General features: G+C 28.5%; 1 protein-coding gene across 2 annotated transcripts; it reads left to right on the plus strand.

Annotated features, from left to right (window-relative positions):
* The first annotated feature begins 393 nt into the window (after positions 1–393).
* On the plus strand, positions 394–3,528 carry LOC110661884 (transcription factor bHLH62). Of its 2 annotated transcripts, none has more exons than XM_021820697.2 (7): positions 394–1,667; positions 1,754–1,966; positions 2,062–2,196; positions 2,370–2,441; positions 2,643–2,870; positions 2,971–3,058; positions 3,142–3,528. In XM_021820697.2, exons 1-7 carry the CDS (start codon positions 774–776, stop codon positions 3,183–3,185), a joined length of 1,674 nt encoding a protein of 557 aa, XP_021676389.2. In that variant the 5' UTR covers positions 394–773; the 3' UTR covers positions 3,186–3,528. The 2 variants fall into 2 exon arrangements, with proteins under 2 accessions (XP_021676389.2, XP_021676391.2); XM_021820699.2 differs by having other exon boundaries at positions 3,145–3,528.
* Positions 3,529–12,219: the final 8,691 nt, after the last annotated feature.

Consider the following 12,219-nt stretch of genomic DNA (forward strand, 5'->3'; position numbering starts at 1 on the left):
TTAATATAATTAGTTTTGATTAAAATTTAAATTATAAATTTTTATAATATTATTAAAATAAAATTTATTAATAATTTTTTATTAAATAAGCTTAATATATGAAATGAAAAACAATGGATGATACCAAAACATAATAATAAAAGATAAATAATTTTTTTTTCTAAAATAATAAAAATTAAAAAGTAAGGAGGGAGACGCTAAGCTAGTTTGACGCTGAAGGGCCAGCATTCCCCCGTCTTTTGTGGAGTTCTAGGCAAAGAATCTTGCATTAGTAAAGTCTTTAGTCATTGCCATGGTGAGAATAATAATTATTTTTTTAATTATACAAAAATTAAATAAAAATAAAAAAAAAATGAAAAAGGTCAACCTGACATTTCTTTTCTTCTCCCTCTCCCTTTCTTTCTCTCCACTTTCATCTCCACCTTTCCTTCCTTACCCTTCCCTTTCCTTCTTCTCTCTGTATGTTTTCTTAGCTCAAGTTCGCACATGCCCTTTCTTCTCCTTATTGTTTTTTTTAAAAAATTTTTTTTTTACTATTATTCCTGAATAGAGTGACACACAAGAACTCCATCATTACATGTCCTTAACTCTCTAATCTTGCTTCCTTTGTATGTCCTAAAACAGAACACCCACCATCAAGAGATTTTCTTTTTCCCCATTTTTCCAAGCAAATTGCCACTACTTTCTTGATTGTATGTTCTGACTTCAATTGTCCTTCTGGGTCCCAAACTTTTCTTAGAACCACCCTAATTTTTCCTCTCTTGTTCATTCTCATGGAAAAGGAAAAGCTCTTTTTGAATGAGGGAGCCAACAGCACAGCAGCAGTGCCCATTTGGAATCCTTGCAGTTTTGGAATGGAAATGCAATCCAATAAGCTTAATTGTTGCTCAGACCAACTTCCCAATTGCTTTTTCAATCCCAATTGGGACAGCTCAATGGATCAGAGCGATCCCTTTGCGTCTGCTTTGAGCTCCATTGTCTCTTCTCCTGTAACAACATCAAATGCCATTCCTTCTAGTGGTGGTGTTGGTGACCCTGTTATGATTAGAGAACTCATTGGAAGATTAGGAAACATTTGTAATTCTGGGGAGATTTCTTATATTAACAATAACAGTAGTACTAATACTTCATGTTATAGTACCCCTCTGAATTCCCCTCCAAAACTGAATATTTCAATCATGGACTCACAGATCATAGGGAATCTGCCAATTCTTGGAAATGGTATTCCAGACCATCAAAGTTTAGCACCATTTCTTGCTGACCCTGGATTTGCAGAGAGGGCTGCTAGGTATTCCTGCTTTGGTAGCAGGAATCTGGCATCGAATGAATCTGAATTGTCTCATAGGTTGATGCCTAGACTTGAACCAGATAAGCTCCAGAGAGTTTCCAGTAATCCCTCAGAGAAGGCCACTGGACGTCAGGCGAATGTCAATGTTGATGGGAATTCAAATTCTGATAAGAAATTCAGTAGGTTGTCGAGGTCCTCAACTCCAGAGAATGCAGAATTTGGAGATTCAAGAGACGAATCTTCTGTTTCTGAGAAGATCCCAGGTGGGAAATTGAGCATGAAAGGCCTGAATGATTCCAATTCAAGGAAAAGGAAAGCAATTCCCAAGGGAAAAGCCAAAGAAACTCCCTCTTCATCTCTTTCTGCTTCTGATTCCAAGGTAAGAAAACAGAGAGAACTGTTTAATGTTTCTCTTAAAGTTCTGCAGGAGAAGAAATGGACTAATGGTGCAATTGTGAATTTCAGGTTGTAGCAGAGATGGATGAATCGAAGGCTAAAAGAAGCAAATCAAAGGAAATTAATGGGGACGAAAAGGATTCAACTAAGGCCAATGAAGAAGAAAACTCAAACCAGAAACAGAATAAGGATAATTCAAAGCCACCAGAGCCACTCAAGGACTATATCCATGTCAGAGCCAGGAGGGGTCAGGCTACAGATAGCCACAGCTTAGCTGAAAGAGTAGGCATTTGATCAATTTTATGTTTTCTTGTTTTGCTTTTCACACCATACATTTCCTTCTTTTTTTTCCCCTCAAATTTTCTGTTTTCTATTAGGTTCGGAGAGAGAAAATCAGTGAAAGAATGAAATTCCTTCAAGATCTTGTTCCTGGCTGCAGCAAGGTGACCGGGAAAGCAGTAATGCTTGATGAGATTATAAACTATGTGCAGTCATTGCAGCGGCAGGTTGAGGTACATATGTGTGTGTGCATGTGTATATATATATATATATATATATATATATATATATATATATATATATATATATATATATATTCAAATTTTGCCAACCCAAAATTCACATCTCCTCTATTTTTTTAATGTGGAAGAGAAATTGAAATCGTGTTCATTGATTTCATTTGCAGTTTCTATCAATGAAGTTGGCAACTGTTAATCCAAGAATGGATATTAGCATGGAAGCTCTTCTGTCCAAGGATGTAAGTTTGGATCGTTGTTAGAATTTTTTATGACCCAGAATGCCTCATATTCTTCATAGATATAAGCTACTAGTAGTAAAAGACCCTCTAGCTGAATGGGGCAGCGACTAACAACTAGTAGTTTTTTTAATTAAAAGAAAAAAAGAAAGAAAATAATTTTGATGCAAATGTTTATTAATATCATGATCATGGATACTGCAGATTTTTCAATCTCGCGGATCTCTGTCACAAAATCTTTATCCATTGGAGAACTCAGCAGCACTATCATTCCCTTATGGTTACCGGTCCCAGCAAGGGATAGCCTTGCCTAATGGCATGTTTAGTAATGGAGAAACTCAATTCTCAACGAACCCTTTAAATGCTGTTTTGAAGCGAAACCAATGTATGCAGTTGCCTGCACTTGATGGATTTGGAGATGCACCACGTCAGGTAATTGAGAAGGAAAATGCTGTATGCATTTCCATTTCTTTTTAAATTTGAATATCCTGCCAGGGCTTGCATAATCTCATTGAAATTTTGCCACTTTCAGGTTTCGACATTCTGGGAAGATGATCTCCAGAGTGTTGTGCAGATGGGATTTGGACAGAATCAGCTGCAGCAGCCGCAGGCCTTTCATGGTGAGTATAAAATTTCAATAAATTAAATTCTGGTATAATCTGTAGAGTTCAAGGTCTTGAATTCCACTATTTATTTGGTGCAGCAGATTCAAATATGCCTGGAGCTCAGATGAAAGTTGAGCTATGATAATTATCGATCATTGAGGCCCTGGAGAGAGAGCCTTTGTATATATATCCAAGTTCTGGTTTGGATTACTCTTTTAGATTTGGAGGGGAAAAAAATTAGACTTTTCCCATTTAATGTGTATATCTATATGTGATTCATCTAGCTAATTCTTTGGAGAAGTACTTATAAAAGAATTACATTGTAAAATATACAAATGATTGGAACCAGTGTTGTGACATTTCTAGAAGAAAAGACCACATTTCAATTTGTAACAGGCCGGGGATAGAATTGTTGGAGGGTTGAGGGAAATTAGAGAATTGGATTATTATTATTATTATTATTATTATTATTATTATTATTATTATTATTATTATTATTATTATTATTATTCTCTGATCTTCTTGCCCTAACCTTGTATTTACTTTTACCATTGAGAAATATCATCATCAGTTTATTGAAACACTAATTTATTTATTTTTGTTCCTATTAGTATTTCGAGTTTTAGCTAGAAAAGCCAATTTCTTTTCTCTTTTTAAGGGTATTTTGTAATTTAATTCTTAAAATATAGTAAAAATCATAATTTAATTTTTAGTCCTTGAGTTATGTTTCTATTAAAAAAAATAATTATTTTATTAAAATTACACTAAGTTAAAAAAATTATAACAATTTTATTCATCACATTTTACTTTTTATAATAATTTAATCCTTATAATTTTAATATTTATAATAATTTTTATAAATTTTATTATATCTCATCAATCAAATTATATATATATATATAATTGAAATTATAAAATATATTTTTTATTTCATATATTTATCGTATCTCTTAATTATATGAGGTTTTAGAATAGAGTTTCACTTAAATCATTAATTGGTGTTTGACTTCAATTCTATTTTAGTTCAGCAATTGCAATTAGTTGTTGGTAATTAAAAGTTAAATATTAATATTTAATAATTAAAAAAATTAAAAAAAAAAGTATTTTTATTAATTCAAAAAATATATTTATAAAAAATACCTATACTTAGACATTAAAGGCTTAGCAACTCAAAATTGACTCTTAACTGCAACGAAAACTTGCAAGATCGTGGTATCTTTGCATACCAAAATTCTCATCAACGACTAACTGCAATCATGGTTTTATTGGTTGAAAATAAAAAATAAAAAAGAGGAAAGCAAAAACAGAGAGGTAATGAAAAAGAAGTTGAAGATAGCTTTCAGATATAGCTGGAAGGGTGGGGCATGGAAATTTTGGGATGATAATGATATTAAATGTAACGCAAAATGGCGTGACTTGTGGGAAAATAGGTTCTTACTTGAAAACAGCTGTTAAGTGGGGACAAATGCTCTCTCAAGTCCAACTTATGATTAAGAATGATTTTATTTCTGTGATTTTAGCTGGATTCCAAATCTCTTTTCCATCCACCAAATTTCAACTTTTCTCCCTTTTTCCTTTTTATTTTTTTTATCAAAAATATTAGAGGCTAATTGGAGATAAAAAGCTTAACAATTAATGGTAAAGTTTAAAATTATAGCCAAATGATTTAATTTTAGATCATAAATTTCAGAAAATATATTGAATCTAACTTACTCTCAAAAGTTAGTTTAAGGAGAAAGAATGTTCAAAGTTATATAAAAAGTACATTATCCTATTGTAAATCAATGTGAATATTAACACACCTTTCATATTCAGTACCAAATATTGGAATGTGAAACATTTATAAGAGTCCAACCAAACTTAAGGGAGGCTCAACATTAATTTGGGAAGCTTTAATACCATTTTAAGAAAATGAGTTGTGCCAAACTCATCCCCAAAAGTTAGCTCAAGGAGGAGAAGTGCCTAAAACTTTACAAGAAATACATTAACTTATTGTAAACCAATGTAGATATTAACAATTTCAATATTTAAAATTGGTGCAATTATAATGAATTAAATTATTTTAAAAAAATTTAAATTTTATCTACTAAACTTATAATTATGTTACCAAACACCATAAACTTTAATCTATTGGCATTGTTATTGTAACTGAAATTAAAAAAAAAATCATATTTTTAAATATACTGGTTAGAGAGTATTAAAAAACATAATTTAAAATTAAATTTAATAAGTTTTAATTATAAGAATATTAAAATAATTAAATAATTTTTTTCTAACCGTTTTTTTAATAGCATCTAAAATTATTATTATTTTTTTAGAAAAGCAGTTTTTATCCTTGAATCTCAATGTCAAGCAAGCACTAAATTTTATTACTCAAATATAGAAATTCATCTATAAATATTTTAAATGAATTGATTTTATTCTTTTGATTGATTTAGTTATAATTTTTGAAACAATCAATCAATTTCATTACCAAAATATAAAATCTTCTTAGGTCATTTGAATTACTATAATTATAAATTAATACATATAATTATCATAATTATAAATTTAGTGGATAAAATTTAAATTCTCTAAATTAATTTTCAACTTCAATCATAATTATATATAATTCCAAAGACTGAAATTTATGATAAAATTAAAAAGTTTAGCTATAAATATAGATTATCACAAATATTTGGCTTTTGATGTTCAATTATTGCACTTAAAAAAAAAAAAAGACTCGAGTTTTCACATGCATTAACCGATTTTATGCAATATTAAATCCGATTTTTTATTTTTTTTTATTTTGTTTAGAAGTTAATAAATTAATTAATAAAATTAAAATATGGCAAGGGAACATGTATTCTTTTATATATATGTTATGTATATAATTAGAGATGTAAAAGTTAAAAGATCAAAGAGTTCTTGAGTTTTGCCTCTTTCATTAATTAGCCGTCTGGTTGAGTGGTGGTCACTCCCAAATTAGCCGTCTGGTTGAGTGGTTGTCACTCCCAACTTTTAATTTTAACTTTTTATATTTATACTATTAAAATTAAATATTGCTAATTAATAATTAAATATAACTACTAAATTAAATATGAGATTAATTAAGTTTGAAACACAAATATAATTTTTAAAAAAGATAAAGTACTATTTAGTCTTTTATATTTAATAAAATTAATTTAATCTTATATTTTAAAAAATATACTATTCAGTCTGTATATTTTACTTTTATTAAATTATTTAGTCCCTCATTAATTTTTTCATTAGTCAATATTAGTTAAATTATTATTTATAGTCTCTATTGTAATAAAATTATTTAGTTAATCCTTATATTTAAAAAAAAAACACATTGATTACTCCCTATAATTATTTTTTATATCTAAACCATCCTAATCCTCTTCCCCATACTCTTGTCCTCTCTTATTTCTCTCCTTGTATGTCTTTTCTTCTTTACACTCGTACCATTCTCTCTCATTTTTTCTTTATTTTCATTTATTAATAAAAATAATATAAGATGTCTATATAAAAAAGTTAATTATTTTCCTTAATTTCTAAATAATCAAGAAAAATTATTTTCTAGTTGAGAATGTATAAAAATAATATCCAAGGAAATAAAAATTAAAAAAATATAAATTTAGATTTATACTTCACATAGTAGAATTTTTATTTTTATCAATGAATATATTTTTCAAAATACTATAATTTTAAAAATACATAGATCAATTAATTAGCTTTACTAAAATTGATGGACTTAATAATAGTATTTTTCAAAATATAAAAATTAAATAATTAATTTTCTTAAAATAAAGAGAGTAAATAATAATTTAAATAGCACGAATAATAAAAAATTTAATAGAGAAATTAAATAATTTAATAAAAATTAAATATAAAAATCAAATAATATATTTTTCAAAGTATAAAGATCGTATAATTAATTTTATTAAAATATAAAAATTAAATATTAATTTTCTCTTTTAAAAATAATTATGAAACGAGTATTGAGGTAAAAATTTTATAAATAAAAATATCGTTAAAATGTCTCCGTTAAAGATGTGTCGACGTGACACTATCATAAGTATTAGCTTAGGTTGCTATATCATGATTGTTTTTAACAAATCTAAAAGTAATATAAACCCGTTAAATCGTCAAGTATTAATTTCGCAAAAATGAACATTTTTGTTTTATAAATAATAATGCAATATATAATTGGTTGAAAGTATTTTTGCTCTTGATTTTATTTGAAAAGTCATTTATTACATGTATCACATTCGACACCTAATTTTATAAAAGTATAACTACTTAATTTTTACAATTAATGATTTCATAAAGATACTTAAAGAAAAAAAATTATAAAAATAACTTATTCCAACTTTAACTTTTGATTACACTTAACAAATTTAAAATTTAATAGTTACACATTTGTAAGTTTAGAAGTTTAATAATTATAATTTTTATAAAATTTAAATATTAAATAAAATGCAAGGTGAAGATATGAATGACTTTTAAGTAAAAATTAAGGTAAAAAATGCTGTCCATGTACATATACGTATGTCAAAAGCACAGGTTGGCAATAGTGAGGTTATGACTTGGCTAAGAACTTTAGAATCACATCCACTTGTGGAAAAAGGAAAATATGTGGGGGATAAGTGGAAGAATAAAGTAGTGGATCTCTCAGGTGTAGATACCCTCCAAGATATTCAACTTTTTCATCAAACTCTATCGGCAAAAATTCAAATATAAAATCTCTTCTTTTTTTTTTTTATTGGTAAATAGATAATCTTGCTAGATATGAGTACTGTATAATGCAAGGATTAAAAGGATATTTAAAAAATATATACTATAATTACGTAGACCCTTATATTTGGTAACCTGTAGAGTTTACATATTTGAGGCAATGAAAAGCTCAATGATAATAATTTTAAAAGGCTTCAAGAATACTGAAGCTACTAAAGAAATGAAATGTCCTACATATAAAAATAAAAATAAAAATAAAATAATTTTTAGAAAATAAATTAAAAAATAGAAAATAATTAAAATATTCTGGTAGCTTAGGAGGTCCAATAGGATTATAGAAAAGATATGGACCCTCTATGTTTTAGGAAGACTCAATCCAAAGCATCACTGGCTTGAATCAGACCAGAGGAATGTTAGTAGTATGCTCTAAAACATATCTTAAAATTGTACTTTGTAAATATTTATTCCCTTTTAATGGTATATATCTTTTTCTTTTAATTTTAAATGGTTTAAATTTAATAGAAAATATCGTTTAGTAACTTGTTAGATGTTTCATTCTTAAAGTGTTAAGAATATGAGCGACAGAATATTCTTGTACAAGTACTATAAATTATGGTTTACAGTTTTGGATACTTCAGATGATAAGATTTATCCATATAAACTGTCATATTTGTTTGTTCCCATCAATTAGTATGTGATACTAATGATATGGAATGGTGAGTCTCATGTCATATAACAAATAAAGTGGGCACTTATAAAAAAAGTAGGCCAAACGAGTGACATAAAATTATATGTACATGGAGTTTACTCTTATCAATACATAATCCCTTAACCTGAGATAACACGATTATCCTATATATAGTTAGTTTGAGTTTGATACTGCTTTCATACTTGTACTAAGTATAAGTATACAAGCATGTATTGGCTCTAACTAGTTATATATGAAGATGCGTGTTTAGTCAATATGAGATCCATTATCCTAAGTAAATAGGGATAAAATCCTATGTCCATTTAAATTGTTTTTGATAAGTTAAGTTCCTGGTCAGGACAGATAGATTTAGTCAGAAAAGAGTGTCTGACTGAAAAGTCTTATTATTCAAGAATTAGAATTAAAATAAGGACATATGATTCTAAGAAATAAGAGTTTGACATAAACCATGACTCTAGCTAGAATCGGGATTTTGTAACGGAGAGATTTTAGTGCATAGTATGTATGGTCAAGGTTCATGAGTTAAGGATTAATTCATAACTAATTGGGTATCCGTGGTACATTATGCTAGGTGTCAATCATAGTTTATGAGAACAATAAATGAAAAGGGTATTTCATTTTAGTATGGAATAGTTCCAATATTATTAAAGAATTAATATTATTCTCATTGTCAATTAGTAATGAACCTAGGTAGTTGCACACAAAAGAATAATATGATCAAAGCCAAATTAATTTGATTAATTGATTAAAAGCTTTAGTTAATTAATCAAATTAATATTTTTAGTTTGTAATTAAATTGCAAGGTCTCTAGCATGACTTGAAACTAAATTCATCAATGGAAGTAATCAAGTTAATATTTAAAGTGTTTAAATATAAATTTAATTAATTATTCATAAAGTAAGAAATTAATTTGTTTAATTTTGACTTTAGTCAAAGGAGAGAGAAAGTGACAGTTAATTAATATATTTTTTTTATAATACTAATTAATTAAAGTTTTAATTTCCTAATTATCTCAACTTGACAAGTGGCCTAATAAGAATTATAAAATACATTTGATTATGGAATTAAATGTGGACACTTATCAAATTAATTATAATTAAGGAAATTAAAATATTTAAAAGTAAAAGAAGAGAAAAATAAAATTAGTCTTCTTCTTCTTCTTCTTCTTCTTCTTCTTCTTCTTCTTTTTGGCCGACTCTCTCTCTCTCTCTCTCTCTCTTCAAAAAGAAAATTTTCTCCATCATCTTCCTTCTGATCTTAATTTAAGAGGAATTTGAAGTTGTTGCTCTTGAATTAAAGGTTGAGAAATTATTTCTCTACACTTCCATAAGGTTAAACCTAGAAAAACCTAAACTTTACCTTTGTGCTAAGCTTGGCCAAATCAAGAGGAAGCATAAGAGAGAGATTTTGAGTTGAAAGGAAGCTTTGGTCACCTTGTTTGTGTGGACAAACTATAGGATCAACATTGGTTGATCTTCTCTACTTGGATTAGGTGTTGGAATTTGATTCTACGCCTTTGGGGTAAAATCCTTAAACTTTAACTTGTTGATTTTAAGATTTTAGTTTCCTAGTGGCAATTAGGATTGTTAGCAATTGAGTTACAATTTTTTGTAACTAAAATATGTGGTTTTGCAATAGGATAAAATTTTGTATGTTGTATGAAACCCTAGGTACATCAAAATTTAAAATTACTATTTTTGCTCCTTTTGATGCATTTTTCTTTCAATTGGTATCAGAGCCATCCTAATTTGCCATTAGGAAACTTTAATTCATGTTATATAATGTTTGGGACTCAAGAAAGTTGCATTGGATGCAAATTGGAGCAAGGAAAATCCAAGAAAAATTATCAATTTTGATTGAGCGCAATTCAGCTTATGTTGGGAAAGTGTTTAATAATTATTTTTTTTTATGGCTTTCTTGTTTTTCTTGATGGTTAAAGTGTTTAATCTAAGTCCCAACATAAATATAACACGATTATGAATGAGATTCATGAGAGATTAATTTAATTAATTAATTTTAAATATTAGATATTTAAAGTTAAATTTCATATTCAAGAGTTGGATGTGCAAATTACATGAAGGATGATCATGGACTTAGGAAACCAATGTGATTGTTTTCTTTTTATTCTTATGGGAATGTAATAATTAATTTTATTTTTAATTCATAAAGGTTGTAATTTATTTATTTGAGCCTTTTGAGCTCATTTCTTTTGTAATTTCACCTTGGTATGCCAAGGAAATTAAATGCATGACATTGAAGGAATTTACAAGAAGAAAAGGAGTTCAAGACATTGATGGAGAGTAGTGGGAGTACAAGACTTTAAGAGTTGAAGATTTGTAATCAAGCTTCAAATAGATGGATGATAACCTAGGGTGCCCCTAAATCTAATCCTTGTGGCTAGGATTGGATTTCCATATAATAGTCCATGATCATGCCTTTTACATCATTGTTGATGAATGTATGTATGAGATATGTATGTTTATGAATGTATATGAGATATGCATGAAAAATGGATAATGCGCAAAGTGGGACCAAATAGTAATTAAGCTGGCCAAGAAATCTTCCAGTTAAATGATTAAGTTAGTAATGGTGTAATTTTAGAAATTGCATCATGACTCTCCACTAAGGCAATTATTTGAGAAATTTTAAACATTTACATTATTGGCTATGTAACATAGGAATGATGTATTTAGTTTAAGAGATTTTCTTAAAATAATTATTGAAACATGAGATGTTGTGAGTATGTAAATACTTTAATGGTCATGAATGGATGTACCTGAGATCATTAAGGTTAAAATTTGCATGCTTACTGACTTAGTGGGCTTAACTTAACTAATGCAAGATAAACTTAGAATGGATGTACCTGAGGTTTTGAGTATTAAGAGCCAAATCAATTATTAAAACCTCACATGAGATGTGAAGGGTAAAGTATTACTCACTTATAAATTGTTATGAATCTAAGAATAGATGTACTTGAGAATGATTAACAATTTACAAGAATTCAATCACTCGCTCGAAATCCATCCCAATTAGGATTTTCATTTTTTACTTTGAAAGTGTAGGATCAGCCAAATTAGTGAGAGGTTCAATTTGATTAAAAGACCATGATCATTTTAGTTACTTACATGGTACAATAAACTAATTAAATCTTGTTATTTTTTGCAGTTTAATCTCATAAAATGATAATACAACCATCCAACGTTCTTGCTGATATACTAGATAATAATAGGCTAACTGGGCTTAATTTCTTGGATTGGTTAAGAAATATAAAGATAGTCTTGAATTTAGAGTGTATAGGATACGTTCCAGAGGAACGTGACACTGTAGATAGGTAGAAAGAGCATGACATGCGAGCCAAGTGCTACATGCTAGCTTCTTTGACTAATGAGTTATAGAAGCAACATGGGAAGATGCAATCTGCATCTGAAGTCCTAGATTACTTGCAAGAGTTGTATGGTGAGTATAGCAGGAATGCTAGATATGAGATATCTAAGCAGCTATCCAGGATGAAAATGAGTAAAGGGATGGATGTGGGAGCTTAGGTTCACAAGATGATTAGGCTCATTGAGCAGCTTGAGGCACTCAATTTTACTATGAACTTCACATTGCAAACAAATTTGATCTTGCAATCCTTTCCAGAGTCATTTGAATCTTTTATCACAAACTTCCCTATGACCAAACAAGAATGCACTTTAGCTAGTCTGTTAAATCAACTGGTTATTGCACAAGGTAATATGCCTGGCACTAA

Source organism: Hevea brasiliensis, chromosome 2 (genome assembly GCF_030052815.1).
Source record: "Hevea brasiliensis isolate MT/VB/25A 57/8 chromosome 2, ASM3005281v1, whole genome shotgun sequence".
Taxonomy (NCBI): Eukaryota; Viridiplantae; Streptophyta; class Magnoliopsida; order Malpighiales; family Euphorbiaceae; genus Hevea; species Hevea brasiliensis.